This window comes from Anabrus simplex, chromosome 14 (genome assembly GCF_040414725.1).
Source record: "Anabrus simplex isolate iqAnaSimp1 chromosome 14, ASM4041472v1, whole genome shotgun sequence".
NCBI classification, from domain to species: domain Eukaryota; kingdom Metazoa; phylum Arthropoda; class Insecta; order Orthoptera; family Tettigoniidae; genus Anabrus; species Anabrus simplex.
In genome coordinates, this window is record NC_090278.1 from 38,861,182 (window position 1) to 38,880,206 (window position 19,025).

At 38.8% G+C, this 19,025-nt stretch overlaps 1 protein-coding gene across 1 annotated transcript in view; it reads left to right on the forward strand.

The window, feature by feature from the left end:
- LOC136885238 (adenylyl cyclase 78C) overlaps positions 1–19,025 on the forward strand; it is a 1,041,122-nt gene that overhangs the window by 993,810 nt on the left and 28,287 nt on the right. The window contains exons 18-21 of the mRNA XM_067157709.2: positions 1,226–1,463; positions 7,198–7,324; positions 11,802–11,908; positions 18,284–18,398. Coding sequence (XP_067013810.2) covers positions 1,226–1,463; positions 7,198–7,324; positions 11,802–11,908; positions 18,284–18,398 — 587 coding nt within the window. The remainder of the gene's footprint in view (positions 1–1,225; positions 1,464–7,197; positions 7,325–11,801; positions 11,909–18,283; positions 18,399–19,025) is intronic.

Here is a 19,025-nt window from a genome sequence, read left to right on the forward strand (position 1 = left end):
TATTAATACAATTGAAGAATAGATAAACTGGTTACAGCACAGCATGTTACCAAGAATACATATGATAAAAAGTGTCTCTCAATAGCAACCAAATTGAAACACTACAAAACAGTCACCTAGCCACAAATTACATATGCATATGAAACATTACTCAAAACAACAAACACAGTTGCAGTAGATAGAATACTCAAGTTAGAAAGGAGAATGGTGAGAATTATCAAGTACAGTAAAGGGAGTCTGGAGACTAGCTTCCAATGAGGCAGTTTATAAAGAAGTAGAACCTGTGACTAGCACAACGGAAAAGAAATTGATATAATTCTTAGGGAATCTAATACGGTCACCAGAAAATAGAATCAGTAGAAAAATAATAGAAAAAATATGGAAGAGTAAGAGTAAGAATAATATTAGATGGATCATAGAACTTAAAAAAGATATGAGAGAGTTGATGATTTAAAATACAAAACAAATACATTCAACATATTGAAAGATGAACACACTAGACTACAAGCAGAGAATAGGAAGAGTGATTCCAGAAGCAGAAAGAAAATTATGTTCAGAAAGGATGAAACAGTATTGGGCTGAAAAAAAGAAGAAAAACCTCCATAAACCTGACTAAGTAGTCCTATGTTGGCTAAAAAAATTAAAATAAATAAATAACATTTGAAAATACTTTTATGTCTTCCAGACAATAATTATGTCAACAGGATACTTCAAATGAATCTTAGTCAGCACATGTTCCAATGGACAACCAGATATTGTCCCAAATTAATTTTGAAGAATAAAACTTTGCCTGTTGTCAGTAAATATATATATATATATATATATATATATATTTTTTTTTTTTTTTAATTGAGGAAAATCACCTTTCCACTTCACATGAGATCAGGGGTCAGTTTGTTTCTGTAGTCCTGATTGTTGTGGTGTCCAGGAAGTTGATCAGCATGGCTTAATTCAGTTTTTAACACCAGATGTTATTAACACATTAGTATAAGTGCTAATTCATGTGTTGGAGACACAGTAAGAGTTAGTATTTGTTATAATTACAATATAGTATGGTGTGTTCATTCAAGGTTGGTTTTATTTTTATTATTTTAGTGCCTACTTTCATAATTTTAAATGCCTATTTCGTAAATTTTAAGTGCTGGTTTGCCTGCCTATTTTAACGAAAATGAATGCCTGAACTTTCCGTCTCTATTTAGTATTCTTAAAAAATCGTGTGTTTCAGTGGGCAGATCCCATTATCGTCCCAGATGCTAGTCCTCTTGGCAGTCTTCTTCACCATGGTGACGTATCACGCACGCCTCGTGGAGGTGACATCGCGTTTAGACTTCTTGTGGAAGCAGCAAGCAGAGAGGGAACTGACGGACATGATGGAGACTCGACAAAATAACACTCAGCTGCTCAAGAACATCCTTCCTGATCATGTAGCGAAACACTTCCTGAGTGAGGATCGCCAGCCTGATGTGAGTATAATAGGAAATATTTAATGTACACGATCCGCAACCACCACATAATGACAAAGCCGTAATTGAAAAAAACTTTTTTTAAACATTTTGCTGGCTTGAATTCTACTCTTCTCTCTACTCACTGCATTCCATCTAAATAATAAAGAAGCCCAAAGGAAGCTACATGTGACTTTTGATGGAATTGAAGTACCCCATAAGTACAATCCAATATATCTTGGAATCACTCTGGATTGGTCCTTGGCATTCACACAACAGTGCATCAAGTTGTCGAGGAAACTTGGCTCAAGAGTGAATCTACTCCGCAAGATTGCCGGAAGCAGCCGGGGTGCAGATGCTAATGCTCTACGTTCTGCTGCACTCGCTCTTGTGTATTCTGCTGGTGAATATTTTGCCCCGGTATGGGAAAACAGCGCTCATACCACGAAGATTAATGTGCAACTCAATGAGACCATGAGGGTTATCACTGCTACTGTTAGATCTACTCCCATACAGTGGCTACCAGTCCTAGCTAATATCGCTACGCAAGATCTAAGGAGGAAAGCAGCTAAGGTGAGCTGGCTCAAGAAGATCACCTCTCATAAGAACTCTCCGTTGTATGATGCCCTGCAAGATCCACCAACAACACGTTTGAAATCATGCAAGCCACCCTGGGTTGATTTAGAAGGTATCAATTCTTTCAACATGACCTACAAATGGCAACAACGTTGGAACGAACATCCACCCAACAATGCCCACCTGGTTGAAGATTCTACAAAGAAGGTAGAGGGATTCCAACTACCACGCCAAACCTGGTCGAAGCTGAACCGCATTAGAACGGGTCAAGGGAGGTGTGGTCACACCTTAAAGAAATGGGGTTACCGTACATCTGCTGCCTGTGACTGTTGAGTGGAGGACCAAACCATACAACACATTGTTCAGGAGTGCCCACTTCGTGCATTGGACGGTCTCTTCTTCTTGCACTCTTTATTGAACTGTTCCACATTGTTCTATGTCTCCCTCAAACTTCATCTCCATCATGTGTTTTGGTACTCTGTTCCCCTCCATCCTCTTCACATGCCCAAACCATCTGGGAGCCTGCCCATTAAAGAACATTGCAAAGAGCCTAACACTCTGATATTTGCAGATGATGTTCTGAGCTGGGGAGAAAATGAAGCAGAAGTACATCATCATCATCATCATCAATGTCCCACTCTGGTCGCCCAGGTGTGGTTAACAAGCCTCCTCCACTCCTTTCTGTCCTTCCACTTTTCCTGCTCCATTACTTCCGCCACATCCAATCCAGCTTTTCTAATGTCCTTCCAGATCTGATCCATCCACCTTCTTCTCAGTCTTCCAACTAGTCTCTTTCCCTTAAATTCTCTTTCCAATTCCCTTCTTGCTACTTGTTCCTTTCCCATTCTTGTTAAATGTCTGAACCATCTCAGTCTTGCTTTCTGTATGTTCTGTACTAACGGTTCTATATTTAGCTCTTCTCTGATTTTAATATTTTGAATTCTATCTCTTCTTGTCTTTTTATGTTCTTAAAAATTTCATTTCTAAATGCTTGGATCTTACTATCTTGTCTCTTATTAGATACCAGAATTTCTAGTCCGTATGTTACAATTGGTATGAAATACTGTTTATATAATGTTAATTTCGTTCTCTTGGGTACTTTGTCATCCCATAAAAGCCCTCTGACTTGATGATAAAATGTTCTACCATTACTTAGTCTGTTATTAATTTAATGATTGATTTCATTACTTCCATTAATAATGCTACCCAGATATGTAAACTGTTCTACATTCTCTAACCGTTCTCCGTCTATGTACACTTGGCTTCTCTTTTTCTCTTTTCCACAGTGCATGACTACAAACTCCTTCAGATTTTCGTTCCAAATGTCCAGTCTCATTTGTACTTCCTTTTCTCTTTTCTCTTTTCTCCTTTTCCACAAATCACCACATCATCTGCAAATACCAAAGCATTCACTTCATCACTACTGATACGCTGTTTTACACGTTTTATGATTTCATCCATCAATATAACAAACAATAATGGCGACAGTGCAAAGCAGAAGTAGAGGAGAAACAAAATCTTTGGAACGGCAAGTTTAAAGAATATGGACTAAATATCAGTAAAACAAAAACTGTTGAAATGACTATCAGAAGACAAGGCACAAATTCAAACATTTTCCTGGAGGGAACTCTATTGCAGTCTGTTTCTAACTTCAAATACCTTGGAAGTATCATTTTAGAAGATAACACAGTAAACCAAGAAATACTTAATAAGACTCAGAAAGCTTCTAAATTTTATTTTCAAGTGAGTTATCTACTCTGGGATGATAAAATATACAGATAGCAAAATTGATCACATTTTATACCTATATCATTCCACTTCTCACATGGACTTGAAGAATGTACCCTGCATAACAAGGCAAATAGTAAAATCCAGTCAACAGAAGTGAATTTCATCAGAACAATGAACCAAAAGACAAGGAAAGAAAAGATTAGAAATGAAGCAGACAGGAAAGAGGCTGCATCAAAATAAACATTACTGAGGAAGATGCAGGCTACAATGATTTGGACATGTTATGAGGATGGACAGAACAAGAACAGCAAGGAATTACTTTGACAGAGAAGTCAAAGGGAGATGCCATTTGGAAGACCAAGGAATAGATGGATAGACACAGTGATTTACTATACATCTCATGCCATAATGTAGCCAGATAAATGATAGCTAACGCTTTGAGAGGACAAGGTTATAATGTCTATGAAGAAGTACACAGTCTCTTCAACAGAGGAAGCAACCAATGCATTGACATTATTGTGGTTCAGTCATCCTGTTCTGAAGGTTTCATCATTGATCCAACAAGTAGAATTGTGACCAACAAAAACCAACCAGAAGAGACTGATATGGAAAAAATAATAATTTATGAAGAAATGGTGGACTTCTATAAGCAAAGGTACGAGCTGTCATCCATCTGTGTAATCAGCCTGACATTAGGTGCTTGAGGAACCATACCTAAATTTTTTGTCAACTTTGGAATACCTTTGGGCTGAATAGAGATTTTATTTATAACATCGCTATTACTACTCTCAAGAAGTCTATCATTATCTTCAAGAACCATGCTTGTGGACCTCAAATAAATGTTTGACGTGCCTCACTCTTTTGCCTACTCTTAATTTCATACTATCACCTGTATCTATTATTGTTGTTAAGGTACTCTTTGTCCTTGGGCAACCTGCAGCTGTTGCAGGAAGATTGTATAATAATAAATTCTCTCGTTTAAGTTGTCTATTCTGACTGCCTTTTTAACATCTTCGTTTCTCACTCTGTCTTTCCTTGTCTCTCCTATCATAAGTCGTAGCTATTTCATTTTGCTCGATTGAATTCTACTCTTCTCCCTACTAGTCATTGTTCAGGTTTGCCTGTATGGCATCAACTCAAAAGACCTGCGCCAGGCCTCTTCCGAGGCCACATGCCAAAAAGAGAAAAAATTGAAAAATTGTCCAGGTTGCAGATGCATAAGTCAGTCTCCTTCTTCCTCATCTTGAACCAGCTCCAGTTTCCTGGGTGCGGTAATGAGCGCTCTGTCCATGTAGATGTCTTCTTCCATAACCCGCTGCAAATCCAGACCTCGTCCAGCTAGATCATTTCTAATTTGATCCATCCATCTCTTCCTTGGCCAACCTCTTGATATGTAATACATTTTGTACATTATGTCTTTACACTTAACTCATTCTATGTCAGCACAAATCACATTTCTTTGTTAGAACTGGTTTTCAGAAATTAAATTCCATCATCAGTAACAAATTATTTTTTTTAATTTGGTTGCAACATACTTGAAAATAGTAGGACTAGTCGGACATGTTATTGTTAGTGAGCTGTTTCTTATTAGCTCAGTGATATTCAGAACATTTCATGATCGTTCAATAAAATAAATATTCAGCATTTGTACAATAAACTTTTGATTACAATTATAATTTTAATGGAATCGAAAAAGGTAATTGTGTATCAGAGCTAAACATTCGGGAAAATATGGAAATATTTCTCGCCCAGAAAAAAAAAAAGGATCCTGAAAAACTGTTAATTGAATCCATAGCTGAAAATATTGTATTTAAAACTCTAACATGAGTCTTGAATCGTGAACCACTTCCAAGCGTATGGCACTAAGCTGAACGCAATACACATAGAATGCCTGTTAGAAAGTGTTTGACAGTCAATGAGGTGGCAAGTTCAGGCATGCATTCTGGTGCATGGTGGACATTTTGAGGACTTCTTGTATGAGAGTGCAGTATCCCTGCCGGTACATCAACATGATGACAGCTACTTGACATGGAATGTGCCAAATACGGCTATTACCAATTACTTTGTGTACAAAGTTGGAAAGTCTGTAACTTGTAAACCCCCCCCATGGCGTAACAGCCCTGAAGGGCCATGGCCTACCAAGCAACCACTCCTCAGCCAGAAGCCCTGCAGATTATAAGGTGTTATGTGGTCAGCACGATGAATCTTCTCGGCCGCTATTCTTGGTTTTCTAGACCGGGGCTGCCATCTCATCATCAGATGGCTCCTCAGTTGTAATCACATAGGCTGAGTGGCTCTCGAACCAGCCTTAGATCCAGGTAGAAATCCCTGACCTGACCAGGAATAGTACCCAGGGCCTCCGGGTAAGAGACAGGCACGCTACCCCTACACCACGGGGCTGGCTGTAACTTGTAGAACTACCCTCTATTTGTTAATAGCTCTGTGGCCTCGTCTAGTTCCACACCTCTTATCTTTGAATCACTAAAAACTGAGTCTAACGATTGCCGACTTTGACTCCCTCTACTTCTGTTAACCTCTATTTCCATGTCCATTACTCTCATAGGTAACGTATCCTCCTCAATTCGCCTCACATGACCCCAATACTGAAGCTGGTATATGCATAAAGCTGCATTCATTGAGTTCATTCTCAACTTAGCCTTTTCTCCTCCTTCTCGGTACCTCCTGCACTTGTTTCCACCTGTCTGAACTAGCAGTCATTCTCGCTACCTTCATGTCTGTTACTTCTAACTTATGAATAAGATTTATAACTACTTATTTATAATGATCTTAAAGATCAGTCACTCATTCAACCTGTCCATCAGTTAGTAAAATACAGTAAAACCCCTATTTAGCATTTTTACAGGGACCTGATTTTTTTTTTTTAACCTTAAATGAGGGTTTACTATATATGGAGGTTTCAGTAGAAAGCACACCTTTTATAGGAATCTTTGCCTGTATTAACATAAATTGTATCATCACACATTATTTGCACAATGAAAGGGTTCTCATTGTAACCGAAGGATATTACACAGATTATTATAGGAATTTCCGAAAGGTATAACAAGTATTATCATTATAGTAGGGTTCTCTTCTCCTGTGCTACAGTGGCTGCAGTTAGATGTGTATGTGAGCCTGACATCTCACTTCAGCACTAAACACCCATGCTCTATATTCTTCTTCTGCCTTGAATCATCCTTAGCAAGCTTCTGATGTATTTTTCATAGGTTCTTAATGTCCCTTAACATACCTAATAGAAATAAATACTTGAGAATTTTAACACTTCCTTATGCTAAATGCAAGTTCTGCCCTAATGTGAATTATATTAAATCGAATTTAAAATTACATTGCTTTTATGGAATAATTTTTGGGACTTGAAATTTCTTACGCTAAATCAAGGTCACAGAAAATTGTGATTATACTGTAAATGTATGGTATGTTATTGTTCTAGGAGTTATATTCTCAGTCCAGAGACAAGGTTGGCGTGATGTTTGCCAGTATCCCGAACTTCACAGAGTTCTACTCTGAAGATATCAACAAGGGTATGGAGTGCATTCGACTGCTCAACGAGATCATAGGTAAGAACTGATAGTTTCATTCAAGAATGTTCTCTTTTGGAAAACTTCAATCATCCCTATAAGTGTGTAAATTATCCATTGCCAAATAAAAGGACAATTATTTTGTGCAATAAACAGTACTTTCTACATACTTCAATGGATTAGTGGTAGCAGTGGCGTTTCTTGACCATGCAGTATTTTAAGTGCTCAAATTTTTTTCTGCAAAAATAACTGCAGTTTGGTTACAATACAATATATAGTTTCTGTTTCAGAAGAGAAAAAACTCTCTTTTAGTGTTGATACACAATTATTTTTGCTTGATTGTACAAATAATGCCGGCCCTGTGGTGTAGGGGTAGCGTGCCTGCCTCTTACCCGGAGGCCCCGGGTTCGATTCCCGGCCAGGTCAGGGATTTTTACCTGGACCTGAGGGCTGGTTCGAGCTCCACTCAGCCTACGTGATTAGAATTGAGGAGCTATCTGACGGTGAGATGGCGGCCCCGGTCTAGAAAGCCAAGAATAATGGCCGAGAGGATTTGTCGTGCTGACCGCACGACACCTCATAATCTGCAGGCCTTCGGGCTGAGCAGCGGTCGCTTGGTAGGCCAAGGCCCTTCAAGGGCTGTAGTGCCATGTTTTTTTTTGTTTTTTTTTGTTTTTTTAATTACAAATAATATGTAACAGTTGGACAACAATGAATGCACGTACAGGGTGAGTGGTTTTTCAAAATATATTTTAGTGTTTTACAAGTTTCAGTATTGATTTTCTCTTCATCTGTAATTGTTATTTCCAGAATGTTGCATCTAATGTTGTCCAAAATTTGTTATGGCAGTTGTTTATCCACTTCCTGCCTATTGAGTTTTAAGCACCTAGAACTGAGAATGAGTTTGATCTTGACTGAGGTAATCAAAAATCTTGTCACTCCATGCCATTGTTAATCTGTCATCAGGTGCATGGATTTCAGTCATGCCGCAAGTCTTTCCAATCGGGTTGGTAAACATAAAAAGCCATTAAACCATGACATCCCGTGATGCAGGAAGTATTAGATTAGGAAATGAAGTCTTAAAGGAAGTAGATGAATATTGTTACTTGTGTAGTAAAATCACTAACATTGGCAGAAGTAAGGTGGACATAAAACGCAGACTAGCACAAGCAAGGAAGGCCTTTATTAAGAAACAAAATTTGCTCACTTCGAATATTGATACAGGAATTAGAAAGTCATTTTTGAAGACTTTAGTATGGAGGGTTACATTGTACGGAAGTGAAACATGGAGGATAACAAGCTCAGGAAGGAAGAGAATGGAAGGTTTTGAAATGCGGTGTTACAGAAGAATGCTGAAGGTCAGTTGTATAGATCGAATCACGAATAAAGAAAATACTGAATTGAATTGGTGAGAGGAGATCGATTTGGCTATATTTGATGAGAAGAAGAGACAGAATGATAGGACATATCGTAAGACAGCCAGTTGGTTTTTGAGGAAAGTGTAGGTGGTAAGAACGGTAGGGGTGGACGAAGGTATGAATATGAAAAGCGGATTAGAGCAGATGTAGGATGTAGTAGTTATATAGAAATGAAAAGATTAACACAGTATTAGGGTGGCATGGAAAGCTGCATCAGACCAGTCTATGGACTGATGACTCAAACAGCAACAATGCTATTCCATTTTTTTAATTTTAATTCCATTTGGATTCTTGAGCGGCTGACATGGACGATGTCGTAATTGATCCCTGCAGTAACTCTTGAGACTGGATCTCAGCTAACCCCAAGGCCTCGGCCTCACCTTGATCTTCATTTTAAAGAGAATGGATCCAAAAAGTGAAGCAAGGGAATGGTTTGAAAGGGACCTGGAGGGCAAATGAGGTAGAGGCATTCCAAGGACAAGATGGGTATCCCAAATAAGAGATGATCTGCAAGGAAGAGGCGTAGGATGGTGTAAAGTTGAAGAGCAACAAACGTGCCTGTACAGGCGGGAATGGGGACTGCTATTACACCACATTCGGGAAACTGGAGATGATGATGATGATGATGATGATGATGATGATGATGATGTCGAGGTGTTTAATAAATTCACAGAGGCTTGCACACTGAATACTGAAAGGCATTACATTCAATAATGAAAATGTGTGATGTATGTATATAGTATAGTAGCACTTGTGCATAAAGGAAAGGGTGATAGAAATAAACCTGAAAATTACAGGCCAGTCAGTTTGTCATGCATTGTATGTAAGCTTTGGGAAAGCATTCTTTCTGATTATATTAGACATGTTTGCGAAATTAATAACTGTTTCGATAGAAGGCAGCTCGGGTTTAGAAAAGGTTATTCCACTGAAGCTCAACTAGTAGGATTCCAGCAAGATATAGCAGATATCTTGGATTCAGGAGGTCCAATGGATTGTATCGCAATTGACCTGTCTAAGTAATTTGATAGGGTGGATCATGGGAGACTACTGGCAAAACTGGACTAGACAAAAGAGTGACTGAATGGGTGGCTATATTTCTGGAAAATAGAACTCAGAGAATTAGAGTAGGCGTAGCTTTATCTGACCATGTAATAATCAAGAGGGGAATTCCTCAATGCAGTATTACTGGACCTTTATGTTTTCTTATATAAAAAGACAAAGTCACCTCCGTACAGGCCGTGAAGGTCCTTGGAGGAGTGGAAGGTAAACGCTCCCACCATTGTTAACCGCGGCACATGATGTGGTATAGTGGTTAGCTCTAGCCCCCAGGAATTAACCTGGTACTCATTTCTGGTGTAGGCTGAGTGAACCTCAGGGCCATATGAACCTCCAGAAGTGGATATTTTGTTTCTTAAATTTTACGACTTCCTGACGGGGATTCGAATCCACGTCCTTCCGGGCGAACCGAGCACGCCTTTACCGCCTCAGGGAGGTTGCCCCTGTTTTCTTATATACCCATATAAATGATATGAGTAAAGAAATAGAATCAGAGATAAGGCTTTTTACGGATGATGTTATTCTGTATAGGGTAATACATAAGTTACAAGATTGTGAGCAACTGCAAAATGACCTCAGTAATGTTGTGAGATGGACACCTGGCAATGGTATGGAATTAAACGGGGTTAAAAGTCAGGTTGTGAGTTTCACAAATAGGAAAAGTCCTCTCAGTTTTAATTACTGCGTTGATGGGGTGCAAGTTTCTTTTGCGGATCATTGTAAGTACGTAGGTGTTAATATAAGGAAAGATCTTCATTGGCGTAATCACACAAATGGGATTGTAAATAAAGGGTACAGATCTCTGCACATGGTTATGAGGGTGTTTAGGGGTTGTAGTGTGGATGTAAAGGAGATGGCATTTAAGTCTCTGGTAAGACACCAACTAGAGTATGGTTCCAGTGTATGGGACCCTCACCAGGATTACTTGATTCAAGAACTGGAAATAATATCCAAAGAAAAGCACCTCGGTTTCATATGGGCAATTTCCGACAAAAGGGTAGCGTTACAAAAATATTGCAAAGTTTGGGCTGGGAAGACTTGGGAAAAAGGAGATGAGCTGCTCGACTAGTTGGTACTGTATGTTCCAAGCTGTCACTGGAGAGATGGCATGGAATGACATTAGTAGATGAATAATTTTATTGATGTCTTTAAAAGTATGGTAGGAAATATTACAATATGAGGATAAAGTTGGAATTCAAGGGGACAAATTGGGGAAATTATTCATTTATCAAAAGGGGAGTTAGGGACTGGAATAACTTACCAATAAAATTCCAATTTATTTGTAATCATTTAAAAAAATGCTAGGTAAACAACAGATATTGAATCTGCCACATGGGCGACTGCCCTAAATGTAGATCAGTATTGGTCGGTCAGTCGGTTGGACTGTCTAACAGCTTGCATTTGGTAGATAGTGGTTTTGAACCCCACAGCCCTTGTTTCTCTATTTTCACACCAGGCAAATGCTGGGTCTGTACCTTAACTAAGACCACAGCCACTTCCCTCCCACTCCTAGTCCTTTCCTATCCCATCCTCATTATAAGACCTGTCTGTATTGGTACAACATGAAGCAACTGTAAAAAAAGAAAACTATGATTGTATCCCAGGTTCTCCATGGTATAGATCAAACTCCTTTGGAGCGCGTTTAGCATTAAGAGAAACTGTCATTTTTGCGGACTCTTACTCCGTCATTCCAAAAGCCACTCACTTGCCACACTGAAGTCTCTGAAGATAAGTTGTTGTGCTGTTCGTAATGCTAGAGATCTAGATTTCATTCACTAGAATCTTACAACTGTATCACAATGGATGGATAAAGCATGATTCAATGGTATTTCACCATACAGCCAGCACCAGCCTGATTTCTAGTCCTAGTCCTTTCCTATATAACCATTGTCAAAAACCTCCAGCAAAACAAAATTAATTTGATATTTCCAGTATAGTAATGATTTGGATGTCAAGCAGCAGGACAAAATTAAGCACAAAGAAACTACAATTTCCTTACCTTAAACAGAAAAATAATAGTGCTCTTTCCCTTATTCTTGCAGTGGATTTTGATGAGTTACTGGATGAACCTCGTTTTCAGTGTATTGAGAAGGTGAAAACTGTGGGTGCAACTTATATGGCTGCTTCAGGACTCAGCCCTTCAAACAAGGTGAGTGGATATCTTCTGGAATATAATTATGAAAAATGTGCCACTAAATAACTAATCAACTAACTGATTAATTAAGTCATATATATATATATATATAGAGAGAGAGAGAGATAGAGAGAGAGGAAGAGAGAGAGAGAGATATGGGGGACAAGAAAGGAACACATAATAGGATGAACACAATGGCAGTTTAGTGTGGGAAGAGGGAGGAACAAAAAGAGGAGACAAGGACAGACATGTTCATCTTATTGTATGTTCCTTTCTTGTACCTCTCTCTCTACATACATGACTTGATTAGTCACTTGTTTATTCCTTCCCTATACTTAATTAAGTCATGGAAAGAAACAAGCAAGTGTCAAAACAAGTCAAACATCGAAAGGTAGGAATATCAAAACCACAAAAGTGATAAGGGCAGTCTCTTTCCTCATCTATCTCTAGTTTCTCTACATCATTATATGAAAACTAGCTGATGTACCCGTGCTTCGCTGTGGAATTTTACATTGTACACAGAATTCTAGGTTAGGTAGTGTACGTGTTGTGAGCAAGATTGTATTAAATTGCATAGCTCTTAAAGTTACCCTAGAAACGCGACGGGAAGTCACCAAAGGTCTTTTCTCATATGAAGATTGAGTTAGGGAATTTTCATTGTGACCATCAGTCACAATCAGGTTGGGAAGTTTTCATTATAATGGTAGACACTTACTCTCCACCTGCGTTTTTACATCCTCAGAAAGACTGACTTAGTGGTTTTTACAACTGAAATGAACATACGTCATTACAATGATGTCAGTAGGAATGGCGCGATTAAATGCAGTGCTTTTATATGAAATACTCGATCAAATGAAAACCACCATGGGCGTCCGCAGGATCTTTTCCATGGGGGGGGGGCACATTAACAATTTTCTTGAATATAAAAACCAATATAACGCCAGCAACAGTAAATTGTTTACAGAAATTTCCGGTTATAAGAGATGCTAGATGACTGTCAGTAAATTCAGTTTATGAAATAATCTGGTATGATATTAAACAATTGAACATCAACATTTTAAGAATTCCAGGGGGAGCAAGCGCCACCCCCCCTCCCCCGCGCCCCCTACCCCCCTTGCGGGCGCCCAGGAAAACCACACATTTTCTCACTTTTAACGAACAGGACTACGCTGCTGATATAAAAGTCCAAAGTTCCAGAGCTGGAATGACCAAAGCCGCAGACAGCCGTGATCCGTGAACACTCTTTGTCTTTTTTCGGCGGGGAGGGGTTCGAATAGTGGAGACTTCCAGGGCAAAAACTATGCCCTTTTACTAATCTGTTTCCTAGGAGTATCTGATGAACGGAAAGTCTTAATTCTCTACACTGGCAGCAGAAAAACCTATCTGACTTGGAGTCAAATTTTTCTTCCAGCCAGAGGAGAAACTCCCTCTTCATTGCTAATATGGAATAAAATGAATGTAGAATTCAATAAAAGTGAAGAGGAAGAAGCTTTTCTTAAGAAACGCCCTTTTCAGGGTTGAATTTCAAGTTATTTAGGGAATTGTGGTGCTATAATTTGGAATAGGCCTAAATTGTTATTCTAGGGCAGGCCATACTACTACTACTACTACTACTACTACTACTACTACTACTACTACTACTACTACTACTAGAGCCTCTGCCTTAAGTATGCACTCTGCTCATTCAAAACAGTGTGTCGGAGTAGGGATCGAATAGCTGGAATACTATGATGAACCAGTGTGTTACGTACCAGCTGTATCAGAAAATGTATGAACCAGAGGAATGGCATGCTAAAGAAGAAAGTTTTCTAATTCCCCAGCTATTTCCCACCAATATTCAGTCAGATTGTTATACTAGGTACGCAGCAGTATTCCCATCTGTCGGAGTTAAGAGGCAGCATAAGAGACAAAGAATATCACAACAAACAATGGTCAATGTAATGTTATTGTTGATCAATTTTATACGCTTTTGATATTGTAGGCCTTCACATGTAGTTTTCTTCTGACTCAGAAATACCACTCTTACCATAGTCGGTACAGTAAAACTGAATAAAACATCAATGATCGGAAATTGTATTCTCTATAACTTTTGTTATGTAATGCTTTTTGATAGGACCAATAACATAGGTATTTAAAAATTAAATTTTATGCACCTTCCCCTAAACTGTAATTTCATCCATGGTGAATAAATTTGTTTCTCATTCTACAACTCTATATACACATTTTCATTAAATTCTGTTAACCCATTTTCTCGTGGCTCGGCGTCGATATGGACTTAGCAACAAAATTACAAATTTATGAATATCTGTGTTATCATAGCCGCTACACTAAAAATGTATAAGACACAAATGATCGGAAATTTAATTCTATATAACTTTGGTTATGTAGTATTTATCAATACGACCATTAATAATAAAAATATTTGAGATTTAAATTTTAGGCCTTCCCCTAAACTACCATTTTACTCAGCGTGAATAAAATTATTTAAAGCCTAGATTATAGCAACATATTCCTCAACTTCGCATACCAATTTTCATTAACATAGGACCACCAATAATATAAATATTTAAAAATTAAATTTTAGGTCTTCCCCTAAAACACCATTTCTATCAGCGTGAATAAAGTTATTTATTGCTTATATTGTAGCGACTTATTCCCCAACTTTGCATACCGATTTTCATTAAATTCTCTTTAGCCATTTTCTAATGATGCTTGTACATACATACAGACAAACAGACATTAAGGAAAAGTAAAAGGTGTATTTCCTTATTACTGTGTACATGACCGATACAGAAATACCATTCTTTTCAAATTCTGAGCAATGTACAGACAAAACTCTTATTTTATATATATATAGATGAGAAGACTGTCCTTATCTTTCTTTTGTATTTTCTTTCTATTTCACCCTCTTCCTGCATTTAGCCGGCATTTTCTCAGGGTATGTGAGCTGTGTGTCAATGGCCAAATAAAAGTGAAAGAAAAAATAAATTATTACATGCTTGCATACGCTGTCCCCCCACTTTCTTCGTGCTTGATAAAGATGACTAAGGCATTGTTTGTTTCCAACGCTTTGGGTTGATTTTTAATTTTGAGTTCTGCACGAGTGTATTATTGCTTATGCAATCAAGTCACGGGTTAAGTGTCTTAATATGGGTAGTGAAAGCATAGTAAAGAGAGAGAGAGAGATTTATTAAAGGAGTAAATCATCCGATCTCCAATGAGGGTGACCTTTCAGATCCGGAATACAGTCAGGTTACAATTTCAATGGAGTTTAAAAACATCAAAAAGTGGAAATTTTATTAATGCTGTTATCGTCTTCTTTTGTTTTTGTTTTTTCCAGGGTTAGTGGGGGGAGGAATGTTAATCATGTTCTCAGGTATAGATGAAAATGAGTGATATGTAGAGAGAGTCCCTCAGTATCTGTATTACTATTTTTCCTATTTTGCAGAATGGGACTTTCAAATTTTGTAGTAAAGTCGATGTCTGACTACGGAGGGAGCCTCTTGCTCTGAATAGCAGGCCTCTGACAAACCATCAATCGATAGGTATTTTATACTTTGCTGACAGGTAAGGCAAGCACGGAAAATTATTAAACTAGATCTTCATCACTTTCTTATTGTGGAGGGGGGAACAAGTGATTGACAGTGGCCGACCATGCCCAGACATTTGGAGGGCTGCTGAGGTGGTTTGTTAATTTTCTGTACTTAAGTTTTGTAATATTATATTATTACAGTATATAAAATTTTACAATGGTGAAGTGACTGAAATGGCTAATGTACGTATTTCACCACTGGAAGAAAATTGTGTTTCTCTGCAGAAGACTTTCTCTTTTTTTTCCATCTTTCTATGAAATTAATCCATAATCTGGTAAAAGAAATGGGCGGGGGCAGGTGGGGGATGTGAAGGCTTATATTTAATCCATTAAATTCATCTATAACAACACCTGAACTTCTGGCCAGTGTTCCTGTTGATATTCCTTTCTATATGTCAATCAATCAATCAATCAATCAATCAATCAATCAATCAATCAATCAATCAATCAATTAATCAATCAAACAATAACTACTGTACTGATCTGCATTTAGAGCTGTCGCCCACATGGCAGATTCCCAATCCTCTTCTTAAATGACATCAAAGAAGTTGGGAGGTCAGATAGGTTAGATGAAAGTGAGGAGCCAGGTACAAGTAAGTGAAGGCAATGCCAGGACTCAGCTAAGGGCCGCGTGGTCGCTAATCCACACTCCCGAAGTTCAGAGTCCTTGGGACCTTGGATATGGTGCCAGAATCGACTTGCCTCTCTCTTAGTTTGGTGTTTCCAGGACTTAAATTGTGCAACCCAGTATAGCCTTTCTCTGTCATCAAGTGGTGAGTAACAGTTGCCAGACTGTGCTAATATCAGGCTTTCTTCTTTCTTTCATATTGAAACAGTTGTCATGCTTCATGATCCCACCATGTCTTCAGCACTCGGAATGTTAGCAACACATTTGACACACACACAGAAAAGTCTTTTGGCGATGATGGGATAGGAAAGGCCTAGGAGTGGAAAGGAAGTGGCCGTGAGCTTAATTAAGGTACAGTCCCAGCATTTACCTGATGTGAAAATGGGAAACCACGGAAAACCACCTTCAGGGCTGCCGACAGTGGGGTTCGACCCACTATCTCTTGGATACAAGCTCACAGCTGCACGCTCCTAACCACATGGCCAATTCACCTGGTGCAACACATTTGAAAAAAAGAATACTTCAGTTTTGTTTTTTTATCAGTGCTTCATGTCTGACTGTAAAAATAATTGTATCCCCAGTTGCTTTTGTAGACCAGTAATACAGTGTCGGCCTCTGGATCCCAAGGGAGCGGGTTCAAACCTGGCGGAGGTAGTCTGATTTTTGATGGACAGAAGAAAGTCCATTCTACACTCCATGTCATATGATGTCAGCATGTAAAAGATCCTTGGTGACACATTTGGTGTTTACCCAACAAAATACATTAAATCACAGCCACAGACGCCCAAGAGAGTTTTAGTTCACTCAGTCTCCCATCAAGTAAGCCTAGAGTAAAACAGAACATCGAAACTGATGAGCAGACAGCCAGATGGCGTCAAATTAAAATGTCTGCACATGGTAGCTAAGACCATAATTATTATTATTGTTATTCTTCTTCTTCTTATTATTATTATTTTTGCTAGTTGCTTTACGTCGCACCAACACAGATAGGTCTTACTGCGATGATGGGACAGGGAAGGGTTAGGAGTGGGAAGGAAGCGGCCATGGCCTTAATTAAGGTACAGCCCCAGCATTTGCCTGGTGTGAAAATGGGAAACCACGGAAAATCATTTTCAGGGCTGCCGACAGTGGGGTTCGAACCTACTATCTCCCAAATACTGGATAGTGGCCGCACTTAAGCGATTGCAGCTATCGAGCTCGGTGTTTATTATTATTATTATTATTATTATTATTATTATTATTATTATTATTATTATTATTATTATTATTATTATTATTATTGTATCCCTGAATGTGACAGCCTACGCACAACCATGTGTATAGCAGAAAACGGTATAGTTCCACTCAGAAAAGAAAGGAACTTCATATTGCTGTCTCATTGCTTTATAAAGCATGGGAGACACACTGCACACTCTTCCATGACTGCCTTATGTTGGTCCAGCCCCGCGGTTTAGGGGCAACGCGTCCACCTGTCAGCCGGCGGCCCCGGGTTCGATTTCCGGCTGAGTCAGTGATTTTAATTGTAAATAGTTAAAATCCCTGGCCTGGGGACTGGGTTTTTGTGTCGTCCTTAACGTTCCTTTCCTCACATTCAACACTCTACACTTCCTCATTTCCAATTACATGCAGGTTCATATCACATGGTGCAAGTAGGGGCAAAAGATCTCTATAGGTCGACGCCCCAAACAAATAGCATTATTTAAGAAAAACACATTATGTTATTCACCAAGGCAAAAACTGCCTAGCTCTCTCTTTTTTTTTCTTTTTTCTTTTTTTTTTTACGATTTGTTTTGTGTTCCACCAACGCAGATGGGTCTAATGGCAATGGTGGGATAGGAAAGGAATGAAGGAGGAAGGAAGTGGCCGTGGCCTTAATTAAGATACAGCTCCGGCATTTGTTTGGTCTGGTGTGAAAATGGGAAACCACAGGAAAACTATCTTAGAGCTGCCAACAGTGGGGTTCTAGCCACTATCTTCTGAACGCAAGCTCACAGCTGTGGGGCCCTAACCGCACAGCCAGCTCACTTGGTAAACCACCTATCTTCAACTATTCGAAAGATCGTTGAGGTGAAAAACTTAGGTGGGGCAGCCTGTATAATAAGAAAATATATTAACTTGGATATCATGATTAAGGGCAGTTTTCGTAAGACTCGGCTATCTTCTGTTTCAGCCAACTGAAGATGAGCTGGAACATGTGTGTGCGCTAGTGGATTTTGCTCTGGCTATGAAGAAACGTCTTGATGATGTTAACCAGCATTCCTTCAACAATTTTCATTTAAGAGTTGGTAAGTTCACCTTCTTGTATAATCAAGTGAGATCGCCTGAATGTTTATGTTTTATTTCTTCCTCTGAGCTTTCCAAGCATATCTTCCATTCTACAAGCTGTATATTCTTCTTATTCTCTCCTCCCTTTCTCATATTTATGTAATTCTCTTTTAACTGACTCTTCCCTTATTAAGATGCATAGTGATTAGAACAAGACTTCAGAAGCATTGAGCACACGGATGTCCTCCTCCTCGTCATTATCCAGCTCCTGCTGGGTCGGGGCATTTATGGCACTTCTCCACCTTCCTGTCCACCATTCGTCTTCCATCATTTTTTTCCAGTCCAGGTTCCTTCTTCTTGTACTCTTTGATGTATTCACAAAGACGCACACAAAATACTGTCAGTTGTGAACCCTATTTTATTCACAAATTATATTTACATCTTCTACATACACACAGTAATAAGCTTCCATCATAACAGAACACTACATGAAGAATCAGAAGAAGACTGTAACTGATGCATGTCAACTACCAACTCAACAAAACCAATTCACATACTTGACTTCAAACACTCGGTTCACATGACTTCCACACAAGTCTCATTAAAACAACTTCACTCTACCATCAAGACTGCCTCTTTATATACGT